At 51.3% G+C, this 20,282-nt stretch overlaps 1 protein-coding gene across 1 annotated transcript in view; it reads left to right on the forward strand.

The window, feature by feature from the left end:
• Nucleotides 1-1,758: 1,758 nt before the first annotated feature.
• The window catches only part of LOC119106446 (histamine H2 receptor), a 19,834-nt gene continuing 1,310 nt past the window's right edge, over nt 1,759-20,282 (forward strand). The window contains exons 1-5 of the mRNA XM_037230094.1: nt 1,759-1,908; nt 2,583-2,745; nt 4,359-4,533; nt 13,145-13,272; nt 17,947-18,021. Coding sequence (XP_037085989.1) covers nt 1,791-1,908; nt 2,583-2,745; nt 4,359-4,533; nt 13,145-13,272; nt 17,947-18,001 — 639 coding nt within the window. The 5' untranslated portion in view covers nt 1,759-1,790 and the 3' untranslated portion in view covers nt 18,002-18,021. The remainder of the gene's footprint in view (nt 1,909-2,582; nt 2,746-4,358; nt 4,534-13,144; nt 13,273-17,946; nt 18,022-20,282) is intronic.

A 20,282-nucleotide genomic window follows, 5' to 3' on the forward strand; every position in this document is an offset into this window, starting at 1 on the left:
TCTTTCTCAAAAGAAATTTCGACTAAAATTTGGGCACTGGGGTCTTGCGTCGGGCCACCTCTCTGGGCGTTCCGCATGCTAAAATCTTTCTTGGGCCCCACCCACTCTTAGCACGCCCCGTAGTACGGTCTAAGGCGCGCTCACGGCACCCGGACTGGACCGCGCAATACCCGGGCTGGCCAGATGGCGGCCAGCACGGGCCCGCACGTCTGGCGGGCAAACGAGCGCCGCCGGTCGGCCTCCGGCGGCTGCAGTGAGCCGGCGCCGACTGTAATCAAGGGAGCCTTGGAGCGTAACTACCAATGAGGCCGGTGCGTCCTGGTCACAGTGGCTTTCGTGTAGGCTGGACCATTTTTGTGCTGTGGCCGTAAAGAAATGGCACCAAAACAGAAACGGACCATAAAAACTTGTAAGACACGGTTGCGTCTATGGGGGGGGGGGGGGGGGAGCACGCTGTTGGGGTAAACACCGACCTCACTGCATCAGTTACGCCTCCTTGGCATGCCACAGTGGACCCCCAGCATGCCGAACGGTATCGTGCACGCAGATAGCCACAAACTCAATCTTTGGTGCATCGCGCTCTTCACTCTTCGGCCGTTCCCGTATTCGTACGGACACGGGAAAAGCGAGCATTGCGAGTTAATGTCCCGCTGTGTTTAAGTAAGAACCAGAAGGACAGGCCTTCCCTGAATGCAAATAAACAAACTATGAAACTGAAGCATGGCAGGGGAGGCGATGAATTTTTAACGCGTCTATAGATGACGCGTAATGACGTCATCCATGGCGCACGGCCAGGCGCCTCAGTGGCAGCAGACCCGTCTGCGTTCGAACAGACCCGTCAGCGGTGGCAGACCGGTCCGCAGTGACGCCTACAGACCCGTCAGCGTTGGCAGACCGGTCCGCAGCGGCGCCTAAAGACGCGCTCAGCGGCGGTGGACCAGTCGGCGGCGATAGGGACCCGTCTATCGCTCGCCTGCCCTCGTCTGATTAGACCCGTCTAATTGTGGCTCTGGCGGTGTCGCGCCGGCTCGCTCGTAACGTCCAACACTCGGTCATCACGTGATGAGGACAGCGACGCGCCATCGTGGCGTGTGCCGACCGGCTGCGTGCAGCCGGTCCCCCTCCCTGGGTCGCGGCCCGCGACCGCCTTCGCCCGGCTCCCGGAACGGAAACGCCGCCGTTGCGCAGGCACGCCGCCTGTCGGCTATTTCGGGAAACAAACGGGCCATGTGTCCCGGACGGAAAGGCGGAGGCCGCGTAAGTGGCTTCGTTGTGAAGACTCATGCCGCGGGCGCCTGCCTGTTGACTCCACGACATGAATGGCGGCTGTGCTGATAATGGTGCTGCTGTCGTCTGGTCCTCTGGTCGATGACTGGACAGCCGATGGTGCCGTCCAGTGGCATCAGGCTGGTGTAATGTTTTGTGTGTTTTTGTGTGCTCTTTGTGTGTGCTTTTTGGGTGCTTGTTTGTGTCATAAAGGCGGCTGTCCGCATTTATGCCTGCTTAGTACAGTCGAGGACAATGCAAACAGATAAATGGACTTGAAATCTGAATCCGTAAGGCTATGAAATGAACGTCAACACAGCCTGTCATGTGCCTACAAAACGGCCATAGGCCCAGTTTATGCCCAGCCCAGTCAGTTTATGAGCACATTCGGGCTAGGTGTGCGTAACGCGGCCCTTTGAACTCTGTTTCCTTTACTATCGACGCCGCGTATGCTTGTCCTCCGAGCAAGGTTTATTCCGCTGAAGAGACTAACCTTGCGCTGCAGCATCCACAAGTACATCAGCATGACAAGGCCCTTCAGCCGCTTCATGACGCGGAGGAAGATCCTGATCCTCATCGCTGCCGGCTGGCTCTGGTCCATTCTGTACAACCTGACGCCCCAGCTGGAACTCACCCACACAGGTGAGACTTGGACTGCTGAATGACCAATTATTCTGTGCGTAAGCTGTCATGAGCTGCGCGAAGATTGCCCCGGTTACGTGCGCTCGGTGTCAAGAGGTGAGGCGCGAGCGGCACCTCGGTCGCCTGATCATTTTGTGTGAAGAGGCCTGTGTTCGAATCCCATACACTGCGTGCAGCTTGCATAAGTTGTAAGTGCATTTGCGGAAAAAATTATGCACATAGATAAGACAGTAGCAACAGCCTTATTCCGCGGAGAAAAACCAGAAGAGTGGAGATATGAATGCGCTGATATTTCGGCAACATGCCTTTATCGAAACGATTAGCAGCAGTTAGTACTTGTTTGGGTCACTCTGCCATTCGTTTATATTTACTTCTGCTTTCCTTTCGATAAAGACATGCGGCCGGAAATGTTAATGCATCTATATGTCCATTCTCCTGCTTTTTTTTCTCCGAGGAATAAGGCCATTACCACGGCTTATCTGCGTGCGGATTGCGTTGTATCGGTCGCGGCAAGTTTGGTGACGCTGGCAGAGTCGCGACGCTGGCAGAAGCACGCCAATGTCCTGCCCGGTGCCATGGGTAATCGGTGTTGTGAAACGCGGCAGCTCCTGCATCCTATGGAGCCGGTGTTCGGTGATTCGGTGTCAGCGTAAAGTCGGTGTCCTTCTCTGCAGTATATAAGGCCGGAGCGACCCAGTGCGGTCCGGAGATTCCGCACAACACCAAGCAGCTCGTCCACAGTGCGGTCAACAGCACGGTTAACTTCTTCCTTCCGCTCATCGTCATGTTCTTCTGCTACACCAGGATCTTCCTCAAGATTCGAGACCATCTCGGCAGGTATGCTGCCCTCTCAAATATTTAGTTTATTCTGATAAAACACGGCCCCGAGTTCCATGCTATATTTAGGCAGTTGAAAGGTCGGAGGCAGAGAGAAAGAGGGAGAGGGAGAGAGAGCGTGCTGGCATTATCTTTTTTACGACATTCAACCCTTCCTGTGTTGACGGTTACAAAGTTGTTTACTTGTTCTTGACTCTCATTTTAACTTTTGCCAGCCATGTTCGTATTCAGTGTAAATGACGAGAATACAGGCTCGCTTAAAAGGCCTGCATTTCACTACAGGCATCATTATATTTTACTATGCAATCCGCCAGAGAAGTGATATCAGATCGGTAACGAAATTCTCGTCTCCGAATCTGGTTTTACGACGCGATCACTTTCTCCTGGGCGAAACGGGGCGACGTCGTCCAGTGACACTGGTTTGCTCACATCTGTCCAGAGGTCACACTAGGATCACCTTGATGTAATCGAGGCTTAACAGCTCGAGACCAGATGGGATCAGGACTGGGATGTGCGCGCCGGGGCTTGAAGCATCGCGCGCATTCGATAGGAAATTATAATTTTGAGCGTGAAGTCGCTTGGCCATTTGGACATTGGATAGCTTCAGAGAACACCAAAAACTCGTTAAGTGAATATTCGTTTAAGAAAAAAGGAAAATGTCATCAGGTTTTGTGATATTCCGTCTCTACCACCTTTCACTGCTTTTTGAATGCTGTGCCACTGCATAACCCCTGCTCTACTTCATCATCTACTCATTCGCCACAGCTCCATCCTGGGGATGTATGCGCGCCAGGCTTTGTAAACATCACCGCGAGCTGCGCATAGCTTCACCTGTTGGCAATACTCCGCTACAGCTGACAGGATGGCTGGTGTCACTTCTCGCTCTGAGAGGCGTCCACGTCATGCTCAATACACGTCACTCCCCTCGCTGAGAGCTGCCTGTGTCGCGCTCAATACATGTCACTCCCCCAGCTGAGAGCTGCCTGTGTCGTGCTCAAGACGCGTTATTCCCCCCGCTGAGAGCTGCCTGTGTCGTGCTCAAGACATGTCACTCCCCCCGCTGAGAGCTGCCTGTGTCGTGCTCAAGACACGTTATTCCCCCCGCTGAGAGCTGCCTGTGTCGTGCTCAAGACATGTCACTCCCCCGGCTGAGAGCTGCCTATGTCGTGCTCAAGACATGTCACTCCCCCCGCTGAGAGCTGCCTGTGTCGTGCTCAAGACACGTTATTCCCCCCGCTGAGAGCTGCCTGTGTCGTGCTCAAGACATGTCACTCCCCCGGCTGAGAGCTGCCTGTGTCGTGCTCAAGACACGTTATTCCCCCCGCTGAGAGCTGCCTGTGTCGTGCTCAAGACATGTCACTCCCCCGGCTGAGAGCTGCCTGTGTCGTGCTCAAGACACATCACTCCCCCGGCTGGGAGCTGTCTGTGTCGCGCTCAAGACATGTCACTCCCCCAGCTGAGAGCTGCCTGTGTCGTGCTCAAGGCATGTCACTCCCCCGGCTGAGAGCTGCCTGTGTCGTGCTCAAGACATGTCATTCCCCGGCTGAGAGCTGCCTGTGTCGTGCTCAAGACATGTCACTCCCCCCGCTAAGAGCTGCCTGTGTCGCGCCCAGGATGCGTGACACGTCGAACATGGCGGAGCGTCGGCGGCTGCTGCAGCAGCAGCGCATCGCCGTCACCTTGTTCCTGGTGCTGGCCTGCTTCCTGCTCTGCCACGTGCCGTACATCGTCTACTCCACCGGCCTGGTGCTCGCCACCGACCGCATTCCGCTCATCATGAACCCCATCGTAAGTTGAACGGCATCTTCACGTGAGGACCTCGTGAGTCGAACTCCGCGCCAGGCTCTGGGAGCGAATTCAATCTGTCCCGGCCTGGCTGGGCTGCGCGCTGGAGTTTTGGAAACCTTTCCACTTATCACGAATACCATCATGAATTAAACTCGCCACTCGCCTTATTATCAAATCTATCGGTGGTCAGACTCCCCCTTCACACATCAGTTCACCTGGAATTACGCGATCGGATGGTAGGAGTTAGGGCTCACACAAAAAGCACTGCTTAGCGTGCGCTCTGATCCCAGACATACATCCATTCAAAATATTCAGATGGAATATTTTAAAAACATCATGAGCCCTACTATGAACTGAACTCTTTGCTGATCCACCGCGAACCTGATCGTGTGTGCTGTGACTCATCATCCATCGAGTCTCATCGTTACCTGGATGTGCGCCGCTTTCTATGATGCCCCTTTGCGGGCATCACTGTTTATTTTGGGATTTACCGTGGGCGTGACTTTCCCTGCTATTTTGACTCCGTGTGATCTGTAGCTCCTCTGGAAACCCGCTTGTGCAATTTGTCGGTGGGCAGGGCTGATAACAACAGCCGAATGCTCAGACACCCCACCTGATAACCAGGCTTTTTTCGGTTGTCATTCCATTTTGTGGTGTAAGGAGATTGCCTCCAATGCGTAATTCCGAAGCCGATGAACGAATCAGGCTGATCCAAACGGAAATTGATACCTCTGAATCATGCTAACTCAGCACATGTAAGCATGGTGATCCGTATGTTATTGGTAACGTAAAGATCCGGTGGAATACCACGATTTTGCGATCTCCTTTCATTAACACACGCCCGGGCGGCCGGCTTGATACATTCGCTCGGATGGGGGGGAGGGGTTAAACTGACCCCGCTGAGATCTCGGGAGCTAAGAAGGCTAGATACACCAAATTTACCAGGTGTATTGACCTGCACGTGAACTCACTTAGGTCAAAGTTTGAGGTTCCTAGGTCGTAACCTTCAGGTTGAGTAAGGTCAAACAACGTAAAATTCCGGGACGGTCTCCGAACCCCCAGAACCTAGATGTCTGTTTCTAAGCAAAAGGTCGCAAGGTCATTTAATGTCAGTGACCTTGTTTGACCTTTTGAAGATCATGGTGACCAAAATCATGCGAGACTGCTCTGAGTTTTGCATTTGAATAAGCGAAAAAGATTGCGCTAGGCAGTATGTTCCTAAAAACAAAATGTCAACCTGGGTTATCTCAGGTCATTTACCTATTTTGACCTCTGACAAGTCAATGGAAGATGTGAAATGCGGTTTCTGCTATCAATAAATTCTAAATGAGCAACAGAAACTATCCAATACAGCAAACCCTAGAGTAATAAAACAAGCTGGTTTTAATCTTGGGATGACCTTCATACCTGACCTTAGGTCAACGTAATTTGTTCAGTCAATATTTGTGCTGGCTAAGAAAGCATATCAGAGATGTATGGCTGCGTCAAAGACGCCTTTGTTGCATTAAATTGAACGATTCCCTAGAAATTGCCTTCGCTTAAACCATGGCCTGACTTTGACCTGCCATAGGGCAGCAACCTAGCAAGGAACATCTTTTTTTGTATCAAACGATCCGCCGTTTAATTGTCTACAGTTATGTACAATTTGGCGCGGCTACGCCTCGCCACTTTGAAGCCATTCTGGAAAATCTTTGGGGGGCAATCTGACCCCCACCCGAGCGCGTGTTAATTTTTAATGCGCAGCTATGCTGAATCTAAATGAAGCCTAAATGGTTAATTCAAGATGCCTGCTACATACTAAAAATGTACTTGTGCACGTTTATTGACCAAGTTCAATTTGAGGTCAGGTCATGTCAACACTTTTGGACGGTTCTGTACCTAACCATGATACCCAAAGTACCCAAAGCCGGAGGCCGATCATAAAGCGCTCTTATTGTGTGATATCTACGTTGTCCTGTCGCCATATTGTGCATTAAAGGGGTGCTACTTAAAATTGCCTGCAAATGTATTTGATCACCGACAAGCTTGCGACACATCGTGCAATTTGTCGGCAAGCTGTAGTCCAAAATCGTCGTGAATGAACATGATGCATGTCCTGAAGTCGCGAAGCACTTTCAGCGCTCGATTGTGTCAGTCATTTTGTCACGACCTAGGATCTAAGATGAGATGAAGCTTGAACTATTTCGAGCTTGTTGCAAAAATGGTATCTCACCGTAAAAATGGAGTCTGTGAATAAAGCATGCATAAGTGTGAAATAAACTCTGGAGCAGAACGTGTTACCAGAGGTCACCTATTGACGTCATTATGGTACTTAATCGCCTGTACTTTGATCAGATCCTATGAAAAATGCCAGAACTCGTGCCAAAGACGCACGCAACAGGAACCAGTGCCAAGAATTGTGTAGTGTCGGCGAACTTTATAGCGTCGTTATAAAGATGAAGTAAGGTATCAATATAAAACTTGATTATGGAGTATAAGGTTTGGGTATCCGCAATATCTGAGGCGTTCTTCCACCCATGGAAGGCGAAGGAACGTCTCAGAAGAGAACCTTTCCATTTGCTTTGAAGCTAAAGCGCTGAAAACGAAGCATCAGGTGAGGCGTTGTGCTTCCAAACTCCGAAATGATGGTTAATTTTTGGCAAGCACTCAGTTTTTTCCGGTGGCATGAAAGGCTGGGTATTGTAGGGTGTAGCTCACTGATAGGGTGTTGGAACCTCAATAACATTCCAACAGATCTACATTCAGTTCATGGTGTGTGCCGCGTATTTTGGACCTCAGAAAGCCTCTGCACCTCTCGCTCTGAGGGAACATCTCAAACTGTGTTTAGAAACCATAGTGTTTTTAGCTCTTGAAGCCGGCTGGAAGAGGTTCCTTTTAAGCTTGGAGCATGTGGAAATAGGTTCTAAACTATTCAAGACAAAATTTACCAGCTTGGAACTTTTTAGCAGTAACATCATATCATGACAGTATTGAAGGTCAGCGAAAACGATGACAGCAAAGTTGGTAAAAAATGATGGTTACACCAGCGAACGTTTCCAGTTCGCTTTGAAGCCACTAGCTGATCCTCAACTCCTAATCGTAACCTGGAGGGAGTCAAGCTTGACAAGCGTGCTGGCGACGGTGTGTGCTGGAGGGAGTCAAGCTTGACAAGGCTGCTAGTGACGGTGCGTGCTGGAGGGAGTCAAGCTTGGCGAGCGTGCTAACGACGGCGTATTCCGGAGGGAGTCAATCTTGACGAGGCTGCTGGCAACGGCGTGTAGTGGAGTGAGTCAAGCTTGACAAGGCTGCTGGCAACAGCCAAGCTTGACGAAACTGCTGGCCACAGTCAAGCTTGACAAGGCTGCTGGCGACCGCGTGTGGTGGAGTGAGTCAAGCTTGACAAGGCTGCTGGCAACAGTCAAGCTTGACAAGGCTGCTAGCAACAGTCAAGCTTGACGAAACTGCTGGCCATAGTCAAGCTTGACGAGGCTGCTGGCGACCGCGTGTGGTGGAGTGACTCAAGCTTGACAAGGCTGCTGGCAACAGTCAAGTTTGACGAAACTGCTGGCCACAGTCAAGCTTGACAAGGCTGCTGGCAACAGTCAAGCTTGACGAAACTGCTGGCCACAGTCAAGCTTGACGAGGCTGCTGGCAACAGTCAAGGTTGACGAAACTGCTGGCCACAGTCAAGCTTGACGAGACTGCTGGCGACCGCGTGTGGTGGAGTGACTCAAGCTTGACGAGGCTGCTGGTGACGGCGTGTGCTTGAGGGAGCCAAGGTTGACGAGCGTGCTGACGACAGAGCCGTCCGCGCCTGCTTAACCCGGACGGCGTCTCGTTCACGTCAATACACGCCGCACCGCGCGGGGACCCGGGCTGTCCTGACCTGAGATGGATGTGCTAGCCGCCTTTCACATCGACCTCACACAGGCAATAAAGCGCGACCACTAAATCAGCCAGCTAAATGGTTTTCGTGAGCCTTTGTGCAGAACTGAAATGCCATTACATATGCGAGGCTGTAAATATCTCGTGCCGTATGCAACAGCCGGCCAATAATTTTTTCCCGATCTTATTGTTTGGTAGGCAAGGCTGCCGTCACCTCTGTTCTGACACGTCTTCTCCCCGGAAATTGCGCCCACATGAATAAAAAAAAACTCCACACGGCTCCTCGCCACCATTCACAAAGGAAGATATTTCGGGAACTATGCCCGCCCACGGGAACTGCCCACCAAATTATTATTATATTACTGTCTAGAGCCTCCGGCGATTCAGTTCTAGTCAACATTCAACATTGGACTTATGGCGTGTTGTAATGGATAACAGTGACTGGTTGCGATAAGGCAGGGAACCATTTCCCGGAACGCGCTTCACGCTGTTTAACGGTTTGGTATGATACAAGACGACTATGTTGACATGCGTGACATATTTGTATATGACTGCCTGGGTTTTTATGACAGGCCGTTTTCATGTTTTGATTTGATAAAACAGAATTGTGTTGACAACAACCAAACGTGTTTTGGGGGGATAATTTTGTAATACATGATCCTATTGTCTTTATATCAGCTACTAACATAACACGAAACGTACAGCTTGCTAAGCCAGCGTATGATGCAAAATGGAACTATAGCATTATACAAGGTGAACTCGGGCAGCGCCAATTGGATGGGGCCTCGGGCATCGCTGATGGCATGCGGCCTCCACCAACACTGACTGCTTGTGCATATGGATTCGGCAGTCTGGAACACTGCGAGAATAGCTGTCGGCGCCGGCTCGCGTCTTTGCTGTCTGAGTGCTCAAAATTGAGCTCGACGCATTAGAGAGGACACAGCACAGACCAAGGAGAGATGGCTGCGAAGATCCTGACCTCATCTTCCGAGTAGCTATGAATTTCGGCTCTAAGATCTTGTTGGGCTTTTTTTGTTTACGCGAGGAAGAAGGACCTTCAGTTCCTGTTTGTTAGGTATTACATGGTTTTGTGTTTTAAGTGAGCATTAAGCACATATTTATGCATGTAATCATGACATCGTAATGCATGCAATCGCGACATGTCATGCAAAATCATGGCAAAATCCTTCCATCATTTTACCCGTCTCCTTACGCCCTGGGCCAGTTGACCGTCTTTGCTCAGTGTATAGTATGCACTGCTCCCGGAATATAAACCGTCGCAAAGTATGCCGTCCTAACAGTCACATGTCCGGTTCTCTACTACGCGGGCCTCAGGCACGCACATGCGTTTGGGGACGGCATGTCACCGTGGTCTTAGATACAGCACTGTGCAGCATGTTTAAATCTGGCGCAGCCCCTGTCCGTTCGATGACCGCGTTCTCACACCTGCCACGGCTGGCCTCGTAGAACCAACAGTAAGTGTGGATCAGCAGGCGTGCGCCTAGCACAGCATGGGGCGCTGAAGCGTTGTGCTGTGACCCTGAGCAGCAGAAACTATGGAAAGGTTTTGCTAGCGATGCGGGGGACTAAAATGCGAAAGCTGAACTTATCCACATGCGCCTGGGTATTCTCCCCAGCTGGTGTCGCAGCCACGCCAACGCTGCAGCTCTTGAGCGTGGTACCGCATTATATGTTTGCTTTGTGTCCCCCACATTTGACGTAGGAACGACAGTGGCTGCAAGTGTGCTCGCACCTCAAGCTCCAGACTTTCACGGAGACTTTCTTCCTTCCCAATCTAACCGCGTGCTTGAGATCTTTCTACAGCCAGTGCCTGTGATTACCTGCTCCAAATATGTTTTATTTGCCGTTATTCACACGTTTACCGTTCGAAAATTTAGGCATATAATGTGGATGAATTACGGAAACCTACAACATAACGCGTGGAATTTAAAGCCGCAACTCGTTATTGGCTCAGTACCCCACCCATGTCCACACCTATACCAACAGCTTCCCAAAGGCCACGATTTGCACCCAATCTGCACACTGTTTGCATAATGTTCGTGCAGCATTCCATCACATTCGTTAGGCCTAAAAAACGTACCTTTCTTAAATTGTCAAGTTCTGCATAATATAAGTCAGAGCCGGACCCAGAGCTCCACCAGCGGGGATCGCAGCAGCACCGGGCTGACACGATGGAACTGAAAAAGGAAGGGGACACGTGATGCGGCATTGCGTGCAGCAGGACCGGCGCATGGCCGCACATTTACTAGGCTCGGGGACATGTTTGTTGAAAACCAACGGCAGTGCAGGCTGATGTATCATGTTCAAACCACGCGACCACCTCAGCGCCGTATGGCTGACGGGGAAGCCAGTTATCAATTGGTACGCGGCCAATGACGTCTTAGAAAATGACCTCCGTGCGAGCGAGCTCCTTAAGCCCAAAACATGGGGATTAAGCTAGAAATATTTAAGCGTGCGTCAATACCTGCATTTTTGTCAATCATGTGTAAATGATATCCGGTGTCAAACAAAATACTGACACATTTTGTGAAGAACGCGATCGCCCTCAAGTCCAGTGTGAACCAATTGCAAGCTTATCCATTTCATCAGCCGCAGCGGCCATGTTGATGTTATTCGCGAATCGATGCGTGAGCGCTAATCAGTGGAATGCCAAGAATGCTCGCCGTTCAGGAAAGCCGAGCTCGACCAAGAATAACAACTAATTAGGGTGGATTCCAAAGGCATCTAACTTGCCATTAACTTGCCTTACTGGCATATAACTTGCCAGTAAGTTCTGAGCTGTTTATTTCACGGGCACGACAATGGCATCGGCAGCCGTAATACAGGATAAGCGAGCCCTCTCGCCAACAGTAGTTCGTATGATCTCGCGCTGGTAACAAGACATCACCAGTTCATTGCGACCCGACACTATTAGTACATCGTGGTAATCGTGTCGAGAGGTACGGGGCCATCACGCGCATGACATGCGTTTCTTTTCGTTTCCATCGTTTATCACCAGCCTCACAAAACTGTCAGCATTCGTAAACGTTGCACTTTACCTCTGGGCTTGAGTCATGGAATCGTGGTTACATTTTCCCTCTCCCGGGCTGCTCGCTCATCATGCCTGCGAGAGTTAAGGACCCTACCGCACCAAACAGCAAAACTGAAACAAACATGGCAGGAAGGTGCGCGCCAGCCTGGGAGTGCCATCACCAGACATGTCCGTGCACTTATCACGTGGGTCTGGAGCTGACCAGCCTGGGAGTGTCATCACCAGACATGTCCGTGCGCTTATCATGTGGCTCTGAAGCTGTGAGCAGCCGGCAGCTGCTTGCTGTCGGCGTGTGTTATCTGCTCCGCCGCCGACAGCCGATAACGACGGACACTGCGTCGCCGCGCTGCTCGGGGCCCGCCCCTGTCGGAGGTCACGGCACGTCCCGCGTCACGCCGGCGTCACGTCCGCTGTTACGTCGGACGTAGCGTGGTACGCTCCACCAGGAAATGAGTCACACGTCACGTGGAGCCGAGAGTACCGGGGAATAGCGTGACGTTTGGCGGCGCGCTTTGGCTGGTGTGCCGATATTGCGAAAGGCTCGGTTATGGAAACGACGAAAAACCTCCAAACCATGTGGGATCCTTTCCACAGGGATGGTGGCGCATAGCTGAACGAGAGATCCGTCGGTCCCCGACCTTCATGGCTTGCGCATCGAAAGGACTTGAGATACGACGTCCCATTTTACCTGATCGGACGGGAAATGTATTGCTGGTTTCTACTTGGCGTGTGTTCATTCTCGATATACGACACCGAAACAACATCCGTCTGAAAAAGCACTAAGGCTACCAGGGCTGTCGTGTACACAAACTGTTACGAACATGTGCGTGCCGTATAATTAGCTGTCATATAGAGTCTGTACGCTAAATGAGTCGAACTGACACATGCGCATGAGGCCGGATTTGCACTACAGTCATACGGATATCACCACACGAATTTGCTTTGCTTGGTGCCCTTTTGTTTCAATTTCCTGATGCGTGTCTGAACTCAGTCAATCCCGTGCTTGTAACGGACTGTACACTACAGTGCTGGAACACCGTACTGCAGTGTACACTACAGTGTTTTGTAGTCTACACTACAGCGTTTCGGCGATGCTACTGCTTGTACCTGAATTCCACATGGCATTTCAGTTGACTTGGTGACTGTTCCACGTGCGTGAACTCTTACTCAACCCTGTTTTTTAGTGGTAAGGGCTCTTGTACCCGAACAGCGTACCGATGCGGTGCGCGTACCTGAGCTCGGTTCGGTGTACCGCTGTAGTGCCTGTACCCGAGCTCGGCCCAGTGTATCGGTGTGGTACCTGTACCTGAGCTCTGCCCAGGTTGTTAAGCACCTGTACATGAACCGTTCCTGTATTTCTATCGTTCTGCTTGTACCCGAACTCAGCCCGTTATTTGCAATCGCACTGGTGTCTGTACCTGAATTCAGCCCGTTGTTTACAATCGTACTGGTGTCTGCACCTGAACTCAGCCCGTTGTTTGCAGTCTTACTGGTATCTGTACCTGAACTCAGCCGCGTTGTTTACAGTCGTACTGGTGTCTGTACCTGAATTCAGCCCGTTGTTTACAATCGTACTGGTGTCTGTACCTGAACTCAGCCCGTTGTTTACAGTCGTACTGGTGTCTGTACCTGAACTCAGCCCGTTGTTTACAGTCGTACTGGTGTCTGTACATGAACTCAGCCCGTTGTTTACAGTCGTACTGGTGTCTGTACATGAACTCAGCTCTGAACCCCATCACATACGGCGCGCGGAGTTCCTCGTTCCGGGAGAGCTACAAGAACATACTGCTCGGCCGGAGCCGTTCTCCAGTTCGCCAACACAGGTACTCTCGCGCTGGAACGACGCCGCCGCCCGTGCTATTGGCTATCTGCAATAAACTCTATCGTAATGAGCTTTCAGATAACTTTTTGGATTTTGAAGTAATGCCGGCACGTATTTGAAAACTTGGAATGCTGACACAGAGGGGTATGTTGGTACGAAGTTGGTGGGTTACCATTCAGGCGGAGTTTCGTGGCAAGTGGGTCTCCCCTACATCGATGGTCGTAGTTATTACACATGCTGCAGGGCTGGGCCCATCCTTTGTGCTCCATGGTCAGACTGCCTGGGTGCGCTGTGAGCTCAAGTAAAGGTGGTCCTGCCTGTCTTTACTGGATCTCCCTCACCCCCTCCCACTAGTTTTATGCCGCGATAGACCAGACAGCTTATGCGCGCATCATCCCGGATGTACAGCATTTCGACTATTTTTGAATACTTACAACGGAATCTGACCCACAAATGACCCCCTCAGTTGGGGATGACGTGACGGCCGTCGAAACATGCCGTCACGCGTTGCCGTTTCGAGAAAATGCCAATGATCGGCCCGACGCCGGCCGGCCGTGGTCGGCTGTCGAAGCAGAGTGGCGGGCACGTGGCCCGCGTGCATGTCTCTTTTTGGAAGGTCATACCTTTGGCCGAGGATGTCTCCTCCCCGTGGGAGTTCGTGGGCGTAGGCTGGACGTCAGGAGGTCCGGCCATAACGTGCATTTCAAATTACTCAGGCACCATCCGGCGATTGGATGGAGCAGAAGGTGACGGCTGACCTTTGGCGTGTAAGGAGGCTCCTCCTCTGAGGAGAGCGTTCCCTCGCAGCCGTACCCACAGGATGCGTACTATACAAAACTAAATGACGAGTGGGGAAGACGATACTTTTTTCGCGTCAAGAACCAAGACATAATCTTTGTGTTTAATAGCTTTAGGTGTGGCATGAATCGTAAGAACACTAACGGCTGCTGAGCTTTTGGTAGTGACATCACCGAGCGCGGTCCTACGTGTCGCCCGCACCCCATAGCGTGCTAAACACGCGTGACCTAGGCCCCGTTCTCTGGCGATTGGGTGAGGTGGGTACTTGTTGACACAGCCCTGGCCTCGCCACGCACGCTCTGTAGGATGCGAATAAGCCCTGGTGAGATGGGCCCGTGCTGACCCCGCCCTGAGCTCAAAGCGCCACGTTCTATGGGACACTGTGCTGATGGGGGGATAAGCTGGGCCCGCGCTAGCACCGTCTTGACCCCACCAGGCACGTTCTATGGGACACTGTGCTGATGGGGGGATGAGCTGGGCCCGCGCTAGCACCGTCTTGACTTAACCAGGCACGTTCTATGGGACACTGCGCTGATGGGGGGATGAGCTGGGCCCGCGCTAGCACCGTCTGACTTAACCAGGCACGTTCTATGGGACACTGTGCTGATGGGGGGATGAGCTGGGCCCGCGCTAGCACCGTCTTGACTTCACCAGGCACGTTCTATGGGACACTGTGCTGATGGGGGGATGAGCTGGGCCCGCGCTAGCACCGTCTTGACTTCACCAGGCACGTTCTATGGGACACTGTGCTGATGGGGGGATGAGCTGGGCCCGCGCTAGCACCGTCTTGACTTCACCAGGCACGTTCTATGGGACACTGTGCTGATGGGGGGATGAGCTGGGCCCGCGCTAGCACCGTCTTGACTTCACCAGGCACGCTCTACCAGGTGCGGGCACTATCTCAAGCCAGTTTCATAACATGAATCTACGACTTACCCGCCATTGAAAGCGCACCCATCCGAGCACAGTTCACCGACTCTTCCCATTCGATTATGCCCCTCAGATATAACCTTTCACTTAATTTCAACCTTAAGCCACGTGCTAAAATTAAGCCCATGTGGTTACACGGCGATGCCTAAAAACTTAGCTTGTAGCTTCGCTTTACGAAACTGGCTATCGGTGCACTGACGGGCTTGGTACGTGCTTACACTCATCGGAGCTTATAACACGCGTGCACGAGCTGGACGCGGATCTACCACTTAGTCTGGTCCTGGTGTCAAATGTCACTGACACCAGCCAGCTGGTGTAGGTGATCGCTGGCACAACGCCACCTCCACTCACCGTCTGGTGGTTCGGCTGCGGTCGGGTCGGATCAGCGTCCAATCCGCATCACTTCCTTCCCGGCACGCCGCCGCCAGGTGACACCACGGCCGCGTGGGCATGCTCTCTCTCTCTCGCCCTCCCTCTCTCTCTCTCTCTCTCGCTCTCTCTCACTCTCCTCCTCTCTCCCCCCTCTCTCTCTCGCTCTCCCTTCTCTCTCTCCCTTCTCCTCTCTCTCGCTCTCCTCTCTCTCTCTCCCCTCTCTCTCTCTCGCCTCTCTCTCTCCTCTCTCCTCTTCCTCTCCCTCTCTTCTCTCCCTCTCTCTCTCTCTCTCTCTCTCTCTCTCTCCCCGTCAGCGTTTTCCGCTTTGCTTCTCTCGCTAATTTCAGTATCTCTCCATGGACTCATTGACTCTCGCTTCTTCTGGATAATTTCCTCGCCCTTTTCGGCACGCTATGGCTTTCACTTTATACTTTGTTTCACTTACTTACTGAATGCCGCGGCTTCACAGCTTTCAGTCCCTAAAATGGGCGTTAGCGGTTCGATAGTGTGGTGACGGTACTGCTCGATGTACCGCAGTGTATAACGGTGGGCTATCCTGGTCACCTATGCATAAGCAACGGGCATATTAATCCATAAATTACAAATTGTGTTTCAACTTAACCGTTTTCGGTCCCTTTTTCTTAAAAGCTTACATCACAAACAAAAGCCGTTATTTTCACGTCGGTTACTCCCCTCTCTTCGACCGTACCAGCGCCAGCAGCGTAATGAGCATTGTCCCAAAGCGCAAATGGTGGTTATTGGTACCGTTCTAGTAACAGCTACACTTGGTCTACAGTAACACGAAATGCGACACTTGGGTGCCGCTTTTGAGCAGAGATGGTCCATTTGCGGAGAGGAATGTTCACCAGAAGTTTAGCGAAAAGACAGACGTGGTCGTGAAACAGCCTCATGTGATGTACGTGACTGCCTGAAGCTGACCAGACGTGACAGGAGATCAAGTGACTGACTCTGAATGGCAGAAAGTCCCCCTAGTAGGGACACCACGCTGGGGTACAAGTCGCCGTGCTTGCCTTCACAGGGGGGCGGTCACGATTCAACGACTCGACCTGATTTGAGAACAAATCGCTCCGGCTGTATCAAATGAGTCAGCTTTCAGATATGGCCCATTTGGTAGGCCTACTCTTTGAAGTTCAAAAGTTGCCAGAACTTGAAAGGGGGCTTCCAACCCTCCAAACGGCCACGAAATACTGAGTCTCGCCCGTGCGGCCACCGCCTTCTTCACCCGTTTTGCTGAGCAGCCGAGAATGAGAGTGCGACAGTCAGTCGAATCTGTCTCGATTGTCGTGCCCGTTTTGCTGGATGACCTCATTCTCCTGACAAAGTACACTTCCGCCACCGAATATGGAAAAAATAATGTTACTCACTGACATCCAATCGTCACTCCAACGAAGTAACAACGGAAGTGCAAGTCCTGTAATGTAGCGGTCACAGCTCATCTCGCATTCAACGGGCTCTATTTCGCCTGCAGCAGCAGAACATTGCCATTTACTGCTCGGTAGTTCGCTTTGTTTTCTTGTTTAGGCTCAGTGGGCCGTTTGCCTCACACACATTGTCCGGTGAAGACGGGTGAGGCATTTGCATGCGCGCCGTGCGGGGCTGGCATGTAGCCCCTTCAATGCAGTCGCAAATGTATTGCCCAGGCACGGTCCCAGGTATTAAAGATGGTTGCGGAGGTTTCTTTCCGAAGGGGTTTAGTACGAAGGACCAATGCCACCGGAATACACAGCTCTTGGAGAACGTGCGTCGTATCAAATGGTTTAATCGATCACTCATATACCGTGCATCCAAATTCCTTGCTCACGCTGTTTTCTACACCTATGTTTTTATTCTATGCATGCCTATGTATATGTATTTATCTTCATATCAGGATGTCCTATCTGCTCATCTATCCATCCATCTGACACTTAACGTGTATGTTTTTGCCTGAACGCACGTTGTAATGTATGTATGTATGTGTTTCCATCCTCTCTAAACGTGTCTCTCGACTGTTTCTGCATTTCTATCTTTCTCTCACCGCTTTCTCCCTCGATGTTGCCCTTCTTTCACTTTCTGACTGACGAGTGGACTGACAGCAAGGAGGTGGTTTTCACAGAGACGTTCACTGCACCCCTGACCTCGGTTAGACTGCCCCTCGGCCGGGTTCCGACATCTCCGGCTGAGTGACACTCAGGACGACACGGGGTGTGCAGACATGACAGGGCTCTGCCGCCACACAGACGCGGAGCGGCGTGAGTATGACTGACACCACATGGCTTCCGATACCAGATCCGTTCCGCGACCGTTTCCAAATGCTCCACGACTCGTCAGACGAAACGAGGACGACGCAAAGACTGGAGTCCACTGCGACCACCGTGCAATGGCTCCCAATGACAAAACGCATTGACGTCTGTACGTTAGGTGTAGTACCATTGTAGTTGCTATCGGTGGCAAGTTATCAACTGCAGACCATCAATGCTACAAACGCAGATGCCTGCCCCATCGGCTGAACCCCGACAGGAAAGCGCGTCGGTCCTGTTGCCGTACGCGATCTGACACGACCTCTGGCTGTCCCCAGGGAGCATCAGGAGCTGCGGCGGCAGCACCAGGCTGACGCAGAAAACTGGCACTAGCGCTTCGCTCAAGAAGCTTCGTAAGTGAAGATCTGCACTAGCTGCGGGACGGGGCCGTGCGAGAGTTTTAGCAGTTTCAAGTGCGATGGTCTCTTGCATCCATCACTAGATATAATTGATTGGTCGCATTCGCTTTCGCAAGGTCTAATCATGAGTCCAAGGGGAAAAGCTGTTTTCAATGGCCGTATTTTATGCGTGTATTTTCCCAAGTTCACTGCTACTCGGCCCCTTCCCTCATACAGGCTCCACGGATGAAAAGGTTACGGGGTTATTTGGGTTTTATGGGGTGTCTCAGAAGTCTTTTTTCGTGCACACCAACGTCAAGCACTGCACTAAAGCATAAATTTTAGGTGCCATGCTCAAGTCGGCAAAAGGTAGGGAAACTTCCCACCTCAGCTACCTTCTGTAGCGGAGTTCATTCATACGCGAAACAAGTAAGTCGCGCTTAACAGCCCACATTGCTGTTAGAAAAAATAAAAATGTACGTGTTCAGTGCATTCGATCCCAATCTTCTAACATGACGGTCGTTGGTTGCTCTATGACGGTGATTAATGCAGTTAAAAACGTACATTAGTTATAGGACTTTTTTTAAAGATCTGGGGATAGTTCTTCAATTTTGTGATCATGCATCGACTAATGATAACTGTTAGGAACCCGGGCAAGTGATCTTCTATGAAAGCTACTTCCATAACTTCAGTATTTTTGTCCCAGAAATATGTAATACGGATTTCTTGTAAAATTACGATATACTTACGTTATACTTGTTGATACTTATAATACTGCTTCTCCAGTGCATTTCGAACTAAAAGATGTGATTTGACACTTGATATCTGTGAGTGGACCCCTTGCGTTTGAAGTGCGCGAACTCGGTGTGGATACGGAAGCGGCTGACATGTTGAAGTCTCATTACACTGAAATCATTACTTCATCGTAAGACATGAATGGTCACGCGGACATCGAACTTTCAAAAACTACAATTCGGGCCAAAGATAAATTTACGTCAAAGCCAAAAGCGATGCATTCTAGCTCTTCCAAAATGACTTATTCACATCTTTCGTTGAGGCGGGCTGAATATAGCTAATACAGTGAAGTGAGGCCGAACAGCCTTGGTTTATACCTAAAAATGTCTCTGGCTTTTTGGAGGGTTCTGACAACTAAAAATTAATATTTCACTTTTGTGCACTCTCGGAGTGATTAATGATTTTGCTAGCTACGGCCAGCTGAGCTTCCTGCAGCAGTTCTTAATTATGAATGAGGTCGAACGCTTTCTGATGCACACGTTTGTGTGTCCGCGTCAAGCGTGGCCGGAACCCGCTGTTTTTGTCGCTTTTGTGCCGACGGACGTGTGGTGGGTGATGAGGTGGTGACCCTAACACTCTGCCCGACTAACAGGCGGCTCCTCTCTGTCTGACCCCTCTGCCGCGGCCATGCCAGACGCCAGGGATAGGCTGGCTCTGGCTGATGACACGCAGATGTGAGGTTAGTCAGGCCCCTCCTTCTATACGTCCTGCGGATCCCTGCCCAGGACCTGCACCCTCGGGCCCCATTCAAGAGGAACTCCTGTGGCAGTTGGTGGCACGTAGCGTGCTCTGTTGCGCATGGTGATTCATTATTATTTCCCCTTATCCTTTCTTGCTGGTGGTCGTGGTGACGGAACTCTTGACCTCCGGCCAACTCTTTGGTAGCATTGCAGCCGGTTCCCCACCTGCATCAGCCCTGCACTTTGGATTGACTCTGCCATATAGAATGGGGGCCGCCGCCTTATCTTGACCGACCGAATGGGACATCGTTTTTTTCAATCGGAAGCCGTGGCCTTTCAACAGTCTGTCGCTCGCCATTTCGACCGAGAGAGGACGATGTACATATTTCGAGGCCGGTGCCATGTCATTGTTTGCGTTTTCAGCTACCGTGCGGAGAGCTGTATATTGCGATACAGTCCGTGGGGTCGGACATGGCTGGACCCTGAGCCTGAGCGCTTGTTTTCTTTGTGATTTAACGCCGGCTCAAACAACGCGTCGTTTTCACAGTGATCCACTGACCTTACACGATTATGTGACGTCATCATGATGGCTAACGGCAGATAATATGGCGCATAAGGCAGATAACATGGCGCATGAGGCACGCGTCATGCTATCCATGCAATTCATTCGTGACCAATATAGCTTTGCTCACGGCACCCAGCCATCTCACGTGTTGTGATCTTTGGCATGGCGTGATTTTTTACGACCCGGCTGCCTTGAGGTCGACTGTTGTAGGACAGACCGGGCCAAGACGCCCTTCT

Source organism: Pollicipes pollicipes, unplaced genomic scaffold (assembly GCF_011947565.3).
Source record: "Pollicipes pollicipes isolate AB1234 unplaced genomic scaffold, Ppol_2.1 Scaffold_6138;HRSCAF=7277_pilon_pilon_pilon, whole genome shotgun sequence".
Taxonomy (NCBI): Eukaryota; Metazoa; Arthropoda; class Thecostraca; order Pollicipedomorpha; family Pollicipedidae; genus Pollicipes; species Pollicipes pollicipes.